This window comes from Mustela erminea, chromosome 11 (assembly GCF_009829155.1).
Source record: "Mustela erminea isolate mMusErm1 chromosome 11, mMusErm1.Pri, whole genome shotgun sequence".
Classification (NCBI taxonomy): domain Eukaryota; kingdom Metazoa; phylum Chordata; class Mammalia; order Carnivora; family Mustelidae; genus Mustela; species Mustela erminea.
In genome coordinates this window covers 65,078,990-65,098,742 of record NC_045624.1, presented here as the reverse complement: position 1 = coordinate 65,098,742, position 19,753 = coordinate 65,078,990, and the positions used below count along the sequence as shown (strand labels likewise).

The window sequence follows — 19,753 nt, the reverse complement described above, 5'->3', positions numbered from 1 at the left end:
GTAGCCACACTGGAGGAAAGGACTCCCTAAGACTCATTAAAAATCACAGATGGTATTTGGATACCATCAGCTAGGGCTCCTGAGATAAATTCCAGCCCAATTCTTACAGATTATTAATGGAGTTTTCATTGTGTAGAGGGCATCATTCCAGGTCAAGCTCTGGCAAAGGGCGGGCTTGGAGAAGAAACCAACGAAGTGGGGGCAAGAAAAATGCTTTCAGCCGTGCTTAGACTTGCTGACTGAGTCTGGGCACCCTGAGGAGGTGCTGGCAGCCCGGCCAGCACTAGAAGGGCCTGGTCCCGGTATCTCATCAGATAAGGATGAAGCTGGTTGTGTGCTGAAGGGAGTGAAGGGGAGAAGAAAAGGACAAGGTTTGAGAAGAATGGCGGGGTGATGTAGAGACAGAGAAATACAGAGATGGAGAGTCGGAATTCCTGAAAGAGAAGTAGAAAGATAAAGCCGAAGAACAGGCACAGAGCACAAGAAAGGAAGGAGACAGAATGAGAAAGATGCTGAGAGATTGAGAGCAAGGGAGAAATGGAGAAAAGACAGCGAGAGTCAGAGCAAAGAGCCGAGAGTGGGGGACGCTGGTTGGTAGAAGGTGTCAGAAACTAGGAGGTGGCAAAGGCTCAAAGCCTCGATCCGCGTTCCCCCTCCACCCCACTCCTCTCGCACGGCCCAGCGCGCGGCGAGGAGTCGAACGTTCGCGCAAGGTCGCCCAGTCCTCTCGGCTGTCGCGCACTTAATGGCTGGAGGACCGCAGCGCCCCCGCATCGGGCCCCGCATCCACAGGTCCGCGACTCCCCGAGTCCGCGCTCGAGGCGGGCCGGGGGGCCCCTGCACCTTTCTGCGCCTATTCCTGCCCTGCGCATCGCCCCACTACGCTCCCCACCACTCCTCTGGCGGTCGCAGTCCTCCTCACGCCCCCGGGGGACTGGGCTCTGCGGCCACCAGAGACACCGCAGAAGCCACTTCTCTTTGCGGGCCTGGCCCACCGAGAGCCTGGGAGCGGGATCTATTTATTCGGGGTATTAATTAGTCTCTGAGGAATCGATCAGCCACGTGCCAATGTAATTGCCCGTGTCGGGAAGGTAGGCGCCGCAAGCGGCAGACCTACGGAGAAAGCACCACCTCGTCGGCGTCCCGAACCCCGGCGTGCTCCAGCGCGTCCCCCAGTGGCCGGGCAGGACCATGCACAGGGCCAGAGTCTCCTCTCCGGAGTAGCTCCCTGGCTTCCCAATGTTGCGGTAGGCGTGCAGCTGCTCCGTGCGCCAGGAACCTCCAGGTCTTGCCACCCCACCCCTTCCTCAGAAACTCAGACCGTTAGCGCTTGCCGTGTGGTTTTTTTTTTTTTTTTTCTCTGAAAAGCCAGTGTTTTATCTCTCGAGTTCGGGTCCCTAGGACTTGCCCAGTCTCCTCCCCTTAAGTCATTTCTACCTTCCTTCGGCAGCCTCGGAAAGCAAGGAGCCCGGGACTGCTCGTCCCAGAGCCAGAGCTGGCGGTCCCAGTCCGTCCAGCGCATTCGCTTCTCTCCCTCCCTCTCTTACTCCCTCCCTTTCTCTCTTCCTCTCTTTTCTCCTCCGCTTCCCCCTCCCTCTCTTGCCTCTTAAGTTTCCTGCACCGTGAATCCAACTGTGCCAAGCCTAGGCTCCCACGGAACCAAGCCTGAGCGCGACCCGGGCGCTGGGACGCCGACTCCGCCGAGGCTGGACGAGGCAGCGGGACCGGTCCGCGCCCAAGCATGGAGATGAAGCGCCAGGGAGGGCATGTCCGGGGTGCCGGAGACGCCAGGCCCGAGTAGCTCCTCCATGGAGCCTGTACAGAGCGGTCCCTGCTCGCCGGTTTCGCCCCTAGTCCTGTGCGGTACGTACACTTCGCCTTTACAATCCGGGAGAAGATATCTTGGAGCGGGGTGGTAGGACGCAGGGAAAGGGTTGGCAGCAGGGCCCCTAGTTGGGGGACAGAGTGCGCCTGGCGGGTGACCTCACAGACCCGGGCAGGCTTCCGCTCTAGAAGTTAGCGACTGACTCTGCTTCTTGGCTTGAAAAAAAGTAGTGCCAAAGATGTGCATGTAGGCGCGTGTATTTCTGTGCAGGAGACTCGAATGGGTAAACTGAGCCCGGCTTTACTGTATGCAAATTGCATTGCCTTTCCCCACCCCCACTCCACGGAACGTGTGAAGATATCCAGCACCTAATCCCGGTCAGCTCTACCTACCCCTTCCTCTTCCCGCGCCTCCCTCACCCAGTCTCTCCAGCTCGCTTTGCTCTCTCTTTCTCTCTGCTGGTGTGTACGTGTGAGCACGGCCAGGGCTGGCGAAGAACCAGCCGCCGCCTTTAAGTCCGAGCCGCCCGGCCATCAAACACTAGGACAGATCTCGCTGCCAGAGACACTTGGGCTCCGAACCAGTCCGCACGCGGTTCTGTGTGCCCCACCACCTCCTGTCTCCACCACCCGGGAATTCGCACGCGAGGAGTGCAGGGCGCAAGGAACCCCTCATCCTCCTACCCTCCTGCTTGCCTGCCTGCGGACCGAGCGCTCGCTGGTTTCAGGCGCTGGATTTACTCGCTTTTCAATTTTTCCTGCCCCCCCGCCCCGGTTTTTGGTCCACCCCTCCCCTCCACGACCCCCTTTCCTCGCTTGGTCGCCAAGCCTAACCTTGCCCGCGTGGTCATGGGATGTCTAATTTCATTTGTATCTAGGCTGCTGAGAGCGCTCCTTGCTCTGTAAAGTGGATGTCAGGTGGATCTATGTTTTTGAAGGAACAAAGACTCAGCGAAAGCACCGCCGAGGAAGTTTGAGACGCGGGAGGATGCAGGCTGCGTGCTGGTACGTGCTTCTCCTCCTGCAGCCCGCCGTCTACTTGGTAAGTCGCTGCGGACCCGGCGCCCCCGCAATCCCACCCTGGTCGCGAGGCCAGACAACCAGGGGCGCGCGGGAGGAGGGTGAGACCGCCAGTGCAGCGAGAGCAGCGTTCCTAGCGACCGTGTTGGAACAACTTTGGCAAGCTGGTCTTTGGATCCCTGCGGGATTTTCTGGGTTTCCCACCCTCATTTCTTGCTCCAGTCCCCCATCTCCTGTACGTGATTCTGAAAAGAATCTAGGTGGCCCTAGACATCCAGAAACCGAGGAGATTGTGGGACGGGATGCTTTATGGGGAGAGATGGCCAAAGAAAGGGTTGAATATACGTGGAACTCTCGTTAGTTAATCCACAGAGTTTCAACGAAAGGAAATGGAGGTAGAGAGTGAGGAGCACGAATCTGCCTGGGTCTCTGACTTTGAAAGTGAATCCATCCACCTAGTCCCCCCGTTTGGAGATATGACACAAAGAAGTGAAGGTAACTTTGTTCACTTGCAGGGTTCACAGAGGACAAGTTTATCAGAGAAGAGCACCACAAGCGATTAGATAAGAGTTAGGTGAGGGTTGCCCAGGCAAACAGGCAGCGGCTCTCCTCCCTCTCCTCCCAATCTCTTCTTTCCACAGAATAACCCAACCCCAGTTCCAGGGCTGAACTCCTTACTAGGGAATAAAGGACCTTGTTGTCAGGAAAATACTAAGCAAAGTCACTGCCTGAATCTTTCTGGAGTGGAGTTTGGGGGGTCTGGAATTTGCACACTGTTGGAACAGGGGATGGAGGTGAATTGGTAGCTATGGGCACCGCGTGGAGCCAAGACGGAGAGAGCAATTTTCTTGTGTCTGGCTTCAGGGAGGGCCAGGGACACTCGCACCCTGCTGGCGAAGTTGTGTCCAGTGCGCTGACACCCCATAGCTTATTTCTGAGCCACAAACGCGCACGGAGGGCCCAGTGTGTTTTGCCTAGGGACGAGGAACGCTGGGCTAGGCAGCCCGAGCTCTCTAACGGGGCTGGAAGAACAGGATGGGACGGGTGGGGGGGGGCGGTGCCGTCCCTCAGTCCCAAGGGCTTCAGAACCCACAAGCACAGGAGCAAAAGTGTTGCCAACCCTTCAATTGAGAGCGTTTCCCAGCTGTTGCCCTGGTGCATGTGACTGCGGGGCTGCTAGTTGTGTGAACTCTATGTTAATGAGTGTGTATGTATACGCGTGTGTGAATATGTATGTGAGGGTGTGTGCCTTTCACGGGTTTCAGCTTCAATCCAAGAACCCTCAGTGACGCCCGTCTTTGCATCTTTATCGCCTGACTATCGCAGCCGCGGACGCCAGAGGGCGCTGCGCGTCAGTGTCCTCGCCTACAGGACACCTTGGGGTAAACAGGTGAAAGCCAGGGCAGCCAATCCAAAAGAACAGGCTTTCTGACTGTTACCGAAGTCTGTGTGTTCCCCGGCTGGAACGCAGACAGAATGCAAAAATTGTCCTTAACATTTCCCATCTTCAGTCATTCTTGCCTCCCCCCCCCACCCCGTGTCCAGTCTACCCACTGACATTGAGAGCCCAAAGACGAAGGGCAGAAAGTTTGGCTAGAGGAAATACAGAAATTGTTTATTGAAAGAAGGGGGAGGGACCGCAAAATGAAAGCTACAGAGGAGGGATTTTAACGATTCCCTTGACCATGGAAACCCTCCTGCCCCTTTCCTCTGCATACCTTTACGCATGGCCTGAACCTCAAGACTATTTTTATGTCCTTGGACTGTGCTCACACCCGGCAAAGGCTCGCGGCTGTGGTGCAGTTTATTGCTTGGAGCAAGTATTTCGATAGTCTGGAAAATAATCTATCAAAAGCAGAAGTGAAATCAATACGTTGTGTTAAATTTTAAATGTGTTTGTTGGCAGTTAAACCGTTTTCCACTCATTACAACAACAGTGCTGGATTTATTCTAATGCGCTGCGTTCTCAACAACAAGCGCATTAATTCTCCTTTAATTGTAAACTGGGAGCATTTGAAAACCATTCAGTGTGCAAATTATGCTGATTCAATTACCGTTTAGTTACAGACTTCATTACCTGAATGCCTTTTGGCAATACGGAGAAAGGAGACAATTTTTCCAGTTTCACTCAAAACAATACGAAATGTGAACAATAAAATAGAGAAGGCGATTTAGAAGTCCATTCTTTTCTCTCCGATCTAAAGTTGTTTTGTATGTTGGGGATTAGAAACCACACGGTACCACAAAAACAAAAGGCTGGTAGCTGTGACCCGAGTAGTATTTCCAGGGATTGTAATCCTATGGTTATTTGCCCTCAGAATTCCAAGATACTTTCCTAGAAGGGCAGGGAGCTGGTTTTTGCCATGGAAATAAACTTAAAAGAGTGATCGAGCAGTCGGGACAGGTTGGTTCTAGGCAGGTAAGGAAGCGGAGAGCCTTCATTAAAACTCTAGGGCAATGAGATAGACCTGAAATGGCTGAAGCTTCTTTCTCCATCTATTTTATTAAACACCATATACTGTGACTGAATTTATTATTTATTTATAACTGTATGTTAGAACATCCTGGATCTTTGCAAGAAACTGCAATAGATGCGTGCAGTTGGTCAGGAGCTGCCTCAAGTTACACTCCAAGAAGGCAGGAATGGCAAAACCATTATTTTATTTATTTTTTCTCCTTGAATTGCCATAACTCAAGAAGGAGTTTAATGAGTAATTGTATGTCTTTATGAGCTCCCACCACAAGTTAAGTGACAGGGTGCTCTATTTATGCATTGCCTCCTAGCTGATAGCACAGCGTATCTTTTCCTTTAAGCCTCTGGAATCCCAGTTATGTTTTCCAAGGAGTGATTGCCACATTGTGTTCAGGGGAACAAGATTTGTGTAGGTATTTTTTATACAAAAATATTCCTGCTTCTGCTTATAGAGAAATTCCTTGAATGTTCCCAAATTGGGGATTTTTCTTTTCTTTTTTTTTTTTTTTAATGTGAAAAACAATTCTCCATCCAGCAGGTCAATGCTCTATTCTTAAATCACAGTCTTCTGCCTGTATTTGAGCGAATGTTCCCAAAATGTTTCTTGTCCCAGGTTTCTTTGGATGCCTGCTCTAGGTTGAGGATTTTGAGTGTTTTTGTGTTTATTGAGAGATGAGTCTGTTCTGTTTCACACTGGAAGCTTATTTAGTACTGCATTAGGAAGTTAATTAGAAATGTGTCTACAAAGTAACCTTCTGAAGCATATTAGCTAGCATACTCAAAAATCACCACAGGGCTAACTCCAGCCATAAATGCAGGGAAGAAGGAGACCATTTTTAAAAAAATAAAGGCAAAGAAATTTTCTGTCTATTGAATTTTGTGTATAATAGATTTAAAAGTCTCAATTTGTCAGGAGAAGAACCTATGGTGTATCAATACTTGTTTAAAAAATTTAAAAAGGCCCTGCAATCTTTATTCTCCTGTCAGTTCTGCACTGATTCCAGGATGTTTTCAGTATGATAGAATGGGGGTAACAGGACAACAGCATTTTAACCAAATTGAAGCACACGCTGGATACACTAGGAAAATGTGATTTCTGGTTCTGAAGAAAGGGAGTCCTCAATTGCATTCTTTTCGGTGGATCAAACCAAAGGATAGGCCAGGGCACACAGGGTGAGCACCTCGGAGCAGAAAGAAAAGGTGTCCTCTTGGTGGCTCACCTGTGGCCATTTTTAGAGTTGAGGACTGAATCTAATGAGTACTCCCTGGGCATGTCAACAAAAAAGTTACTCAGAAACTGAGTCCAGAGAATCTGGTCAGGGGTTGAATGATGTCATTGTGATCAGTCACACATTCACAGTTCTGTTTTCATGAGAAGAGGCTCCTCATCCTCCAATTTAGGACCCACCAGTTCTGCTAGGATTTCAAATTGCTAATGATCTAGTTACTTTTTAAAACAATATGGGTAAGAATTGAAAAGCCCTGTTCTTAAAAATTTTTGAGTCAGCTATTCCTTCGAATTTAGGGTGTCCTTAAAATGTGAATACTACTCCAGTTGTTTAATAGAGATTAAAGAGGGATTAATATATATGGAATACTACCTCTGCATTACTAGAAGCTAGACTGTTTGGGTGAATTTGCCTTAGCATGAGGGTGGCTGTTAAGAACTGAGAAAGGTGAGAGGGAAAAGCAGCAGGAGAGAGACCATCTGTGCCTATCCTTTGGACTAGGTATGGGCACTTTACATCTTTTAAAAATTAAGCCACTGCCCACTGAAAATAGTACAGTTTGAGCTTATTCCTTCCTGAAAAGAGAAGTACATTAACTACCTGACAGTGGCTGGTCAGTGTTTTCTGTTAAGGCCAGTTCTTGGAGGCGGTACTAAAATTCCCCAACACCACTGCATTTCCTGATCTTTCTACCCAAGACTAGCTTTCCTGATACAGGAACAAAACCTAGGGTTTGAAGCAGCCTGTGCCCCAGCAGCACAGCCGGAAAACTTATCAGTCCCAAGACATATTCTAGGGCTCTGTGGAAGGAAAAGTTGCTATGCCATTCCATTATTGCATTTTACTGAAGTGTTCAATTTTCTGTTGACCAAGAAAGCAGCTCTCCTGGTGTGTGGGAAGCACTTGGGTGGGTTGCCCTTCTGCCACACTTCAGGAGAATTATGGTAGTCTGGGGCCTTCTAGTGATAGCTTCTGGGAGAAACTGTCTTAAGTATTAGAAGGGGAGAACCAGAATCACTCCCAACTTTCTCAGCTGTATTTTCTTGGAAAGCCATTAAGTTCCTGGCTCCTCTTTGTGCGAAGTTGATTTCTATTTGGCTTTGAATTGTTGACGGCTATTTCCTCTTTAATGTAAGTGTTGTCTGGGTGAAAAATATATCTAGTGGCAGGGAAATTGGTTGATTTTTTTTGAGATAGGTGCCCAATGTCCTACTTTTCTATCTGAGAGAAAATTTTCTGCAGACTACAGAAATTGACAGCATTGTCCAGGTAATAACCACTATGGACAATATTTTCAAAAGGACATTTGAGTGATGAAAGCATTTGGATATTGCTTTTTCAAATAAGCAATTTTCTGTCTTGGCCTTCTTTGATTTTATAGGGGATGGGGGAGTGAGGACCAGGAATTGGCAAAGGTACACCTTCCTGGTTACTCCCAGTCCTGAAATACCAAGGTGTTCCTCAGCTTCGGTTGGAATTCCGGGGTCTGAAGAGCCCTGAATGGGTTTGGCTGTCGCTGCTTTGATTTTAAGAGTCAAAAGGGTATCTTGGGAATGAGGAATGGCACTCTTCTTGCAGTCCCCTGTCCGGATGGAAGCTCTGAAAGTTGTATGCTCTCAAGTAGCCAGTTAGGAAGTGTACATTCTTTCTGAGTTGTTTGTTTTTAAGTAAGGTGCCTAGCTTTGTTTCGATCCTGGAAAGTTCCCTTGAAGCAACCAAATCCTTCTGGAGCTTCAGATCTCATTCTAAGACCTAAACAGTCTTCGCCATTTTAATTAATAGGGGCAGGCAGGCTAGTCAGTCTGGCGAGGCGCGAGTCGGGTCAGCTGTTTATAGAAGTAGCCGGGTGGCAAGGCGGGTACGCTCTCTCGCCTAGCCCTGCAATCTCCTCGCCACTATTGCTTAGGTCCGGAGGCGTGTTTGCAGGAAGTTGCGGTCTTGATTTATCCGCTACTCAAGCTTCCGATCAGCTTTTTCTCTATGTCAGCACTAACCCCTCCCGGAGCTTGGTAAACAAGGCGCACACATTTTTTCTGCTGTCGATTGGCATGTTGACGACTCTGCTTGAAGGAATGTGACAATAAAGTGGGAAACCAAAGCTTGGCAAGCACTTAATCAAGGATAAAAAGGTTCCGCTGTAAGGATGTCACTCAATTTATTGTGAAAGTCGAATGAATTACGTTTAATGAAAGTGCTCCCCAGATGAATATTACCAGCAATTTCCTGAGTTGGCTCTGTCAGCTCGAGATGAGGAAATGCCAACCCAGATCAGAAATGAGCGCCCATCTCAATTACTATGCAAGCTTTCCAAGAGCGGCTTTTTATTGAGATAATATATATTGGCGGCTTCTTCGTGCCCGTCCGCGCGCCTAGGAGCGCGTTTGCGCATTTTCCAAGTTTGCCATCTGCCCTCGAGGTTTTCTGGCTGTTGCTTAACTTCTACCAAGGGCGCCGCGTTTTTGCTGCGGGCTGAAAACCTAATTACCCTCCTTACAGCTTTTTCTTGTATATTTTGTTTACTATGGAGGTGCGGGCTGGCGGGGGTGAGGTTGGGGGTGGGACCGAGAGAAACCTTTTCCTCAGGTGCCCGTCGTTACGGAAAGTTCCTTTGTCGTTTAGATGGGTGCTCTGGGTGTTGGAAAGCAAGGTGGCGCCCAGAGCCGGGTCTCTGGGATAGAGAGCACCGTGGGGGTCCCAAGAGCAGGAAGTGTGTCTCGGCTTGCCTCTTCCAACGCCGAGTAGCAAGAAGACTTTTAACGTTCCTACTTCCTTTAAATTAATATGGGTATTTTTTTGTTCAAGCCGGAAATAAGTTGGGGAGGGGGATACACAGGCCACAGCCGGAGAGCATCACCTCATCTGCATGAGAATGGAGAGCCGAGAGGCTTTTCGTGTAGTGCTTCTTTTCCCACAATAAGACAAATCGCCGCTTAGAAATACCGAGTGTTTCCTTAGAAACTGGCTCGTGGGGGCTCTGCGCGTTCCTGTTGAACCTGACTTCGGCCAGGCCTGGCTCATCACACTCGTAACCCTAATGGATTCTGACGGGAGGGATCCGAGTTAGTGACGGTGAAGGCAGCAAAGGGAGGTTGGACGCCCTCGTCCTACCAGAGGGAGGGGGCGTCCTCCTGACACAGAGGTCTCAGAATCCTCCTCATTCATTGATTTTAAAGGCCATTTCAAGTCGTCTTCTGGACGTCTAGAGGCAAGAAATTTCCTTCGACGTAGGTTTCATACCCTAGACTCGGAAACCCTGTCGACTCACCAAAGCCGCAGAGTGTTTGGGCCCCGGGAAGTTTGCCAGCCGGAGTCGCTGCCGCCACAGCTGCGCGCTCTATTGTCTGCTTTTAGCCTCGGGTGACCTCGAGCAATCCCAACTGGTTTAAGAAAACAGAGGCACAGCTCTTTCGCGTCTAGACCCTAAGCTTTCACACCAAAGCGTAGCTTCTGGGGAACTTTTCGTCGACGCCGCCGAGCTTCTGTGCTTCTGGGGCAGCAGGCAGGAGTGCGGCAGTTCCCCGGAGGGAGGTCGCGGGCACCGAGATTGAATGGGTCGTTGGTCGGCGGCTGAGGAAGCCCGGCGCGCCAGCAGGTCTTCAGAACCACGGACAGAGCCACCGGCTCCCCCCGCTCGCCGGCAGTCTGCGCACCAGCCCTCCTCTGTCCCGGCGGCGCGGGCTCCGTCCCTACTGAAGTAGAGTTGGCGCTTTCCGCAGACACTTCTCTACAGCCCAGTCGCGACTCTTACGACCCGCCTCCCTCTCCCGGTCTTTCGGGAGCACTGAGCTCAGATCTCTAGGTCCGCAGAGTTTCCTCCGGCCAGATCGGCTCGTTTGCACCACTTCCCCCCAACCTCCGTGGCTGCGGCGTCACGTGATTACTGCAGAGTTTAGGCTGAGGGGAGCTGAATTCTTGCTCCCCCCACTTTCTCCTCGCCTGTCCGCATTCCTTCGCACAGTTCGTTAAGTCTGCCCCCTCCCCCCAAGAATCCAGAGAGGTAGAGCTGCAAGTGTCTTTAACAATGTAAATGCCCCGTTTGACACACAAGGAAAGTGAGGCACGGAGAGGGGATCAACTTTGGCGTCAGAGTAAAACCGAGTGGGGAGCAGGGAACACGACGGGAGCCCTGGAGACACCCTCTATGTTCAGACGCCCTTAAAGAGCGACGCGGGTGGAGGGTGGGAAGTCGTAATTATTATGAATTTCTAAAGGAGCAGTAATTATTCTCGGGGAGCAGGACAAACCAAGGCTCGGGCAAAAGAATCGATATATTTCCTATCGAAAGTGCTTGGCTCAACTTTAATGCAGACGAATTGGGATGCAGTCTCATTATTTTCCGTGTGGTTAGGCTCCGCAGCGTGGGGCCTGATGCAGCGTGGAATCTATCATCATTAGAACCAGGATGGGGTAGGGGGAAGTTTCTCCTTATTTACTTAACCAGACAAACAGACAAAAAGCCCCTAAACCCGCGAACAAACCGCGAACGCTCATGCACTATCACTGTCCCGCCTCTTGTTTCCTGCCTTTAACCTCCTTCTCCGGCTGCTGTTGCACACTCTCCCCTGGCCTTTCTGAACCCCCTAGCGCCAACACTGTGGGCATTTAAAGTATGGGCAGTTCTTCCTTGGCGGTGGTCACACGGTTGATTTGGTCCAGAAATAAGCCGAGGAGTACCCAGAGTTGGCGCTAGGGGTTCTCTGTGTCAAATGCGAAGGTTGGCTGGGAAGTTCTGTCGGTTTCTCTCCCCTCAGTGTAAGAGGTAGTCCTTTCAGGATACCTGCTTCTGCAAATCCATGCTGTATTAAAGAAACAGAGGTCTGGCAGGCAGTGCTCCATCATTCTGTGTGCGAAGCCAGTTTGGAGAAAGGCAAACCTTCAAGAAGAGAACCAATCTGGAGGTGAAGAGAGGCTGGGAATTGAATAGGAATGGAAGGGACGGTTCAGGAGTCTGGCCTCTTCCAGGCTTCTGAAGTCTTCTAGACTTCAGGGTCTTCTAGAAGGCCTGGCTGAGACCATTCTTCCTCTTTCCAGCAAGAAGCTGGCCTTTTGCTGGAGGGCCAGCCCATTGCAGTTTTTAAAGACTGGGATTGGGTCCCATCTTGTGTCCAGGGTCCTGCCTAGTGAATTACACAGCATTTTCCTATTTCTCCCCAATTTGTGCAGCTTGCACTCCCGGGCACAGTCTCACTCTTAGAAGTTGCCTGCCGGCTCTGGTGGGCAGCTGCTGGGTTGGAGGTTGTATTCTTGTGCGGGTGCCTTCACTGTTTCCTGCAATGCCACTGCTCATAAGGTCAGCAAGGTGGTGTGTGTGTGTGCATGTATTGTTAGTGGTTATGTATTTTTGAGTTCTTGGCTTTCATTGAGCCCTTCTTTATAACAGATCAGTCTAGCAGAGAAGATATGGTGTGGCACTTAAAAAAGCTAACTCCACCTCCTTAATTGCATTAAAATTATCGCAATTATAGTAACATCTATAATAACATCAATGAAAACAAAAATTAAAATTATGGACTTAAAGCACTAAAGTAGAAATAATACCCTTCACATTCACTTGGATTTTCTTTTCCTCAGAGCCCAGCGTTTCATGGTATATTGTGATTACCTGAGTGTCTTTGTTTGCATGCTGTCAGAGACAGCCAGCTAACTCAATACCGAGACTGTATGATCTACTGACATCATTTCCTCCCACCATCTTCATTTTTAGAGGCTTTATAATTAAACTCTGTGAGATATATGTAACATGCATCCAGTGGAGAGCCTTTTTATTTATATTTACGTAGCATGCTGTGGAAGGAAAATTAAGGAAGTGCTTATATTGAAGTAATAAGCCTGCTTTGATATTAGCAGGCATGTCCTTTTAATTTACTTTTCTCAAGTCTAAAAGACTATCTCTATAAGACCAGACCCCACAGTCATGCCTTTTTAAGGAGAGATTCCAATAAAGTGGAAAGACATTTATTAGCTTGTACTACCTTAGTGGAACAAAAGGCCAGGCTAACCGCTCACTGAAAATGTACAGTGGGCTTAGCATGGCAAAATTGCAGTATAATGCAGGAAGCTGAGCAGAAAGAGCTAGCTGGAAACACCTTCAAGGCCTTATATTTTTCTGCCTCTCCCTGTCCCTAACCCATCACAAGACACAACGTTTATACTTTGTGTAACATCGCCTTCCAGAGCCTACACAAAGACATCCTACTGCAGATCCAGACAAATTTTAATAAAATTGAAATCACAGTCTAGAAAGAAGGAGACACAGATTTTCTTCTCCAAGATAGGTTATTACCAAGAAAAATTATCATAGAAAGGCTTGGATAAAATTTTCTGACTTAGAAGTCTTTCTCCTTTCCAAGTTAAACACACACACACACACACACACACACACACAGCAGGGCAAGATTAGCTACACATCTGTACATCTCTCTTTGAAGGATTCCGTGGGGAATTATAGTGGGGAATTCTTTTGTTTTCTAAGTTGCTGGCCTTGAAATTTCAACTTGAGTTTGACAGTGACATTTCCTTGATAGGAATCTGGTAACTGACACTATACTCTTGTCCTGTTTATGTCAGTATTTTCAGCCACAGAATGAAAGCAGTTCTGGTACAGACAAGCTACTGTCAGGACAGCTAGAATTTTAGTTATGTATATATATGGTAACCTCTCCACCCAAATTTTAGAAAACGATTCTTCTTGTAACCTTGTAGCTGAATGTTATTAGAGGCCCACAGGTATATAAAACAGCTTATATAAAATTAATGGACTGCTTTACATTCGCAATCTCTTACTTGTGAAGCCCTTGTAAAATACCACATCTATTTAAAATAGGAAGAATATAAAGTTGGGTTTTGTGTGCAATCAATAGTTGTAAATGGTTTGGTGAAATATTTGATTGTTTTCAGCGAGTTTGACAATGTGATGGATATTTATTGTCCCTCTTTGTGCACTGATGTGCTAATCATAAGGCTATCCCTTCTTTTATGTACTTGACCAGTTTTGAAACTGATGGTGAGACTCCAAGGCAACACTAAAATCACAAGCAAAATTTTAGGAAAGACGCATTTATTAATTTGCCAGATTACAAGGAGATCCATGGGTCAGTGGGAAGAAAAAAAAGCAAAACACCCCCCAATATCATGTTATTATTTTGTTTAAAATGATCAAAAACATATTGACTGTTTTATTAGAGTTGTGTATATTTAAGATGCATTTTGGAAGAAGAAAATAAGTGGAGGTTTTAAGTTAGCCTCAAACTTCTTAAAAACTAGACTTTTTGAATATATGAAATTGTTAAAATAAATCTGTTCAGCTACTTCCCAAAAATGTGGGCAAAGTTGAGAAAATTGGAGGTTCTCATTCTTTTCTTCCTTTAGATATGTATTAAAGACTACATTTTTCTTTATTCTGTCACTTGGTTTGTGGATCTTAAAGACATGCCATAAGCTTCACTATGAATTTTTTCTTCTATTTTCTTTCTTTTTTTAAAAAATTGTGTATTTTTATTTAAAGAATAAATTTTTTTTTTTCTGATCAGATCGAGAATTATCATGGCCAAAAACCATAGTTACTTTTTGAAAACCTTCCCTTTTCCCCCTATTTCATTCAAAGATGACCTAGAATAGTGAGACTTTTTTTTTTTTTTTTGGTCCTCTTTGTGAAAATGACCATTGTATTATTGTTAACATCTCCTTTAAGTAAGAAACAGTGCCTTAATTTACCAACTGCCTATATTCAATACTGATGCTACTAGGGCGCATTGGAAAATTCTTTAAAACATGGTTTGGATTACACGAATTCCGTTATACTTTCTGTTTGAGAAGTTTCCAATGAAAATACTATAATTAATCCCAGGTTTGATTCTAAATCTATTTGTGGAATGGTGAGTTGTGATTTGTTCTTGGAGCAGCTGTGGTGTTGGTAATAGAGCTGATGACATGATCTCTAAAATTGAAAATATAAAATACCTTTACTCAAATATCTTTTTCAGTTATTTGTATATAGTTTGTTGTACCAGGGCACCATCATTTATTGTTTTACAGAATTGAATTTAGAGAAAGATGCAAACCATTGCATTTGAAAGGAAGTTATTCATGCATACTAAGTGTAGTATTTCTCTTGTCTTGATGTGAAACTTAATTGCTATTGATGTGGAGATTTTGCAGAACATGGCAGAGTTTTTGCCTCTTTCACAAGAAATACATAATTGAATGATGAGTGCCTCATGTTAGATTTTCGGCCTTATTTCTTTAGGTTTAATAAGGCAGAGTTATGAACAGCTGCACCAAAGAGCCAGCCATAATCTCTAGCCACTATCAAACTAATGCAGATCTGGCATGAGCACAGATGAGCTGAACTGCCACTTTTGGATCTGCAGCTCTGTTTTCTGAAATGTGCTGGAGAGTGGAAGCATGAAAAGTGGATGATTTAGCCCAAGGTGTTTAATCCTGCCTTGCATTCTTGACTGAAATCCTTTACAATTTGAATGGTTCTGATTAATGTGTGGCCAGATGTATATGCACATGTCTCAGATTGATGGATTCTAACCGCCCCTCCCCCAGTCGCCCTCTCCCCCTTAGCCTGCTTCTGTTCTTCAACCAAATGGTAAAGAAAATGAGAGGCTTTAAAGGCAAATGCATATGCGGAAAGATGGCTGATATCTTATGAAGATATACTATACTATACTATACTATACTATTACTACTAGGTGGGTAATGTCATGGCCTCTGTGCAAGTGTCACCATGAATTCTTGGTAGAAATAGAGGAGTTCTGATGATAAAGTGGAGGCCTTCTTGACTCCAATGAGGACCTGGCCACAGGAGGGAGAAAACAGGCTCCCTTTCAGTCATCCCAAGATACCCCCCCCCCCTCTGTCTCTCTGTCGCTCACTTCAGTTCTAAAGGGAAGCAACACTGAAAAAGACTTGTTAATGAAAAGGAGGGGAAGAGAATGGCAGTGTGTTTTCTTGATTCTGTGACCTTGGGCAAAACTTTAAACCTGTCAGACCCTGATTTCCTTGTCTGTAATATGGGTCTAAGAATACTTTCTACTCCGTAGAGTTATTATTGAGGGTTAACTGAGTTAATGTGCTGTAAAGAGCTGTGAAAGTAGTGGTGAGCTAGTAAAGAGAAACGTCTTGTTACCCGCTAGACAGAAAGGTGTCTGGGGTCAGGGTCTTCTGCTCCCAGCACAGGTCTTAGATGGGTGAAATGCAAGGACTGACTCTACCCTAGGGCCATTCTGTCTTTGGTTTCCTACTTCCTTATTGCTGTATAGTTGCCTAGTGTTGCCCAGAGAACCGTCAGTATTTAATGTGAATAGTAACCATTGTGACTAAAGCCAGAAGAAGATGGTCATTTCCACAGCAACCAATCAATGTTTATTGTAATGGAGACACAAGTCTTTGACAGGTCTAATGAGCAGATTTCCTGGTTGAGTGAGAATTCTTGTGATGTTTTAATTTTAGGTGGCAAACAATGTGAACATTTTTTAAGATCTGATTTAAAATATTGATATTTATTAGCAATAATTGCTTTTAATTACTCTCAACACTTGAAAGTCTCTTAAAGTTTTCACACAAGGTAGTCAAAACATCTAACCTACTGGTTTTAAAGTCCAGGGACATTTGGCTGGGGGATATAGGCTACTTTCCTCCATTAATGCGGTAGCGTGGTAAGCTCACAGTAGTACTAGATGAAATAATTTGGTAGGATGAGAATCATGGCTCCCCTCTCCTATGATGCCCCAAATTTCTCCTGTCTGTCACCATATGCCTCCTTCCAAGGCATTGTTCTGGGTACCCCAGAGTTCCTACATAGAGACACAATTTTGTGTCTTGGATATGATATGAGAATTGGGAAAGGTATGGGATGACTGCAGGGGATAAAATATTCTGCATTCCTATATATACCCAGAGCCAATCACTGTGCCTGGACTTTAGCATGGATTTTCTTTTTCATTCTTACTTTATTTTCTCAATCCTATGGGATGGCAGGTACTATTAATATTAGTAAAGTTTTGTTAATATCATTAGTGTTAAGGTATTACTATGCCCATCCTAGTCATATCATTAATAATACTCCATTTTAACCAGATAAGGAAATTGAGTCATTAAGAATGTGTCTGGCACAAGGTGGTGATATTCTGTCCTAGGCAGTCTAATTCTTCAAATTACTGCACCATATTATGTGAGTGCGTGGGCATGTGTGCACGTGTGCGTGCATGCACACGCATAATGGAGTGGGAGGAGAATGAGCCTCATTTTAAAGTTTTTGAAAGAAGTATCTGTTGCTTTCCACTTTAATGCACAGTTCTTCTTTTCCTCTCCTCTGGGTATACCTTATTTGGGCAGCTGGAGTGTACATAAAATTGCTGTGGTGTTACCATAATGCAGTAATTTTCATTAGATGTAGTTACTCTAGAAGAGTTTCCCATCAAATGGGAGATACAAGAGTAACAAATGCAGGTTTGATATTAATGGCTGTGACATAAGCTAGTGCTGATGGCATGTGGGATACAATCTCTTTAGGATGTTTGCATCTATTGACCTGACTGATAGGAAAAATGATCCCTGGGCCTCAGGGTAAGGTAATAACTGAGACCAGGGCATAAAGCACAACCCTCACAGTCATCTGTGATGGGCTTTAAAATGATCCATAACATCTGTATCTCTCCTAGAAAATTATACACCTGTTTTGTGAATTATTTGCTCTGTCCGGACAGGAGGAGGTGGGGAGAGGAGGGTAGAGCTTTATTTGTAGGGTTATAACTGCATATAGGAGCGATAAATTCCAGTTTCTCCTGTGGTATTTATTTTTTACGAGTCCTGTGTTCTGACAGTTTACCAGACATAAAACAGAGATGCAAATCCATATTCTTTTTTTTAATTTTTATTTTAATTTTTTATTTTTTATAAACATATAATATATTTTTATCCCCAGGGGTACAGGTCTGTGAATCGCCAGGTTTACACACTTCACAGCACTCACCATAGCACACACCCTCCCCAATGTCCATAACCCCACCCCCCTTCTCCCAACCCTCCTTCCCCCAGCAACCCCCAGTTTGTTTTGTGAGATTAAGAGTCACTTATGGTTTGTCTCCCTCCCAATCCCATCTTGTTTCATTTATTCCTCTCCTACCCACTTAACCCCCCATGTTGCATCACCACTTCCTCATATCAGGGAGATCATATGGTAGTTGTCTTTCTCCGATTGACTTATTTTGCTAAGCATGATACGCTCTAGTTCCATCCACGTTGTCAAATCCATATTCTTTTAAGAGCAAAATCTTTGTGTGATGATCCAAACTAAGAAACTTCACAAAATCTGTTTAGTTTAATACCTGATTGTCAGAATAGTCCCAGACATTCAACTAGTTTAGCTTAGGCATTTTTTTATCATAGTCTGGATATATGATGTAAAAAATACAGCAGAAAAATGCTCACAACATAGTCTTTAGAATTACTCATGTTGAATTTAGGAATTTTTCTATTTCTGAAGGATAAAAGTAGATCCAGGATATTTCTGCCCAAAGTCGAAGCCCGCTGGCATGGGATGGTGGGGGGAGAGGCTGGTTTCATTTCAGTCTTGTGCTACATTTGACCTTGGGAGAGCTTAGTTATGCCTTGGGGCAAAAAATTAAATGTTCCATTTTGCAGCAGTATCATCTTTCACCTTTATGTGGATTTAAAAATGTAAATAAAATTGCTTTCTGTAAATGGTATACATGAAGGTCATATTCATATTCTCTGCAAGAATTCAAAATGCCATTTGACCCATCATTGGCTCAATAGATAATAATGCGTTCTATTAGTTTCTAGTAATCTACTTTTTAAGCATTTTATAGCCCAATATTTTTATGCCTAGTTCCTAGTTTGTGAAATAAGAAATCAGAAATAACCCTTTTAGCACTTCATTGTAGATTTATTTGTAGAATACATGTTTTCAACTTTGAACTTTTAAAAATGCCACATCTTCCCAGAATACGTTTCCTTAGTTATGAAAGTGGTCTGGCTGAAAATCTACAATGAGAAAAGAGTGTACTCTTGAAAAATTTTGAGGGCTCAAGCTATTCCAGTTATAATCTGAAAAGCAGAGTGTAACCAATGGATTTAGAAAGTAAAGTAACTGTTCTTCTCTTTGGGAAGAGGGTGTTTGAATTATTTTCATTGAAATTTGGATAATAAGACCCTAATAGATCCTTGTATTTAATTGTCATAATTTTGATCGTTAATGACTTTTGATTGCTTCTTCTGGAGGCACCTGTCAGCCGTCTCTGAAGCACAGATGGCTTTATCAGCAGCAGTAGGAGTTTCTTTTTCTTACTAACCTTGAGCTGAACATATTTTTTTGGGAAGATGAGCAGACCAATGTCATCCTAAGTTTTTCTGTCTTTGGGAAATTACTTTGTTTATTGAATAATGAATTGAGATCACTGTTTCAAAAGCTTCTAGTTGTTTTTTTAATTGTAAAGAGTGTTGGTTCTCCTTCTAAGTAGATATATAATGAATATTCAGTGATGAAGACCATAAAACTGTGATGATAGTATACCTCTGTTTGCTTGGGACAGTCTTATTTTGTGCCTGCTGTTTATATCAAAAATATTTTCTCTTACTTTCAAAAAGTGTCTTGGTGTAGGTGATAATTATATGATCATCTTACATGTAATTCAGTGTTCAAATTGCTGCCTCAGAAAGGTTGATTATAAGTCTTTTTATGAAAGTCTTATTATTATGAAATATTATTGAATGGACAAGGAGAGCATTTCCATCTCTTTTACACTCTATTTCTCATGAAGCACTCAGGTTCTTCATGAACTTGGATAACTAGGGTCTACTACCGTGATGCAATTCATGGGATATGTCCCATGGTTTTTTATTTAAAAATATGGCAACATTTTAAATTAAATATTATGCATTATGCAATCATGAGAAAAGTTGATAGAAGACTGATTAGCCGAGGTCTTGCAGAGTGGTATCAGTTTGGTGAAATTGTTTGGCGCAAGGCCTAGAATCTAAACTTTGCCAGTGCTGTTAAGAGTTAACAGTCAGAAATAGACTCCCTCTGACATGGACATTCTTTTGATAATGTCCTTTTCCTGTGAGAACAATACCTGAAACACTTGTCAGAGCATGCTTCTTTCAATATGGTAGCTCTGGAGAGTCCAGTTAGTGATCAAAACTTGGTACATATCCATATATCTAAGTATCTGTT

General features: G+C 45.0%; 1 protein-coding gene across 2 annotated transcripts in view; it reads left to right on the top strand.

Annotated features, from left to right (window-relative positions):
* Positions 1-819: 819 nt before the first annotated feature.
* Positions 820-19,753, top strand: part of NXPH1 (neurexophilin 1) — a 296,807-nt gene continuing 277,873 nt past the window's right edge. Inside the window, exons 1-2 of one of the 2 annotated variants that reach the window (XM_032305598.1) lie at positions 820-1,863; positions 2,703-2,866. In XM_032305598.1, coding sequence (XP_032161489.1) covers positions 2,813-2,866 — 54 coding nt within the window. In that variant the 5' untranslated portion in view covers positions 820-1,863; positions 2,703-2,812. Of the gene's footprint in view, positions 1,864-2,229; positions 2,867-19,753 lie in introns of those variants that run through there. The other variant, XM_032305599.1, reaches the window with a different exon arrangement.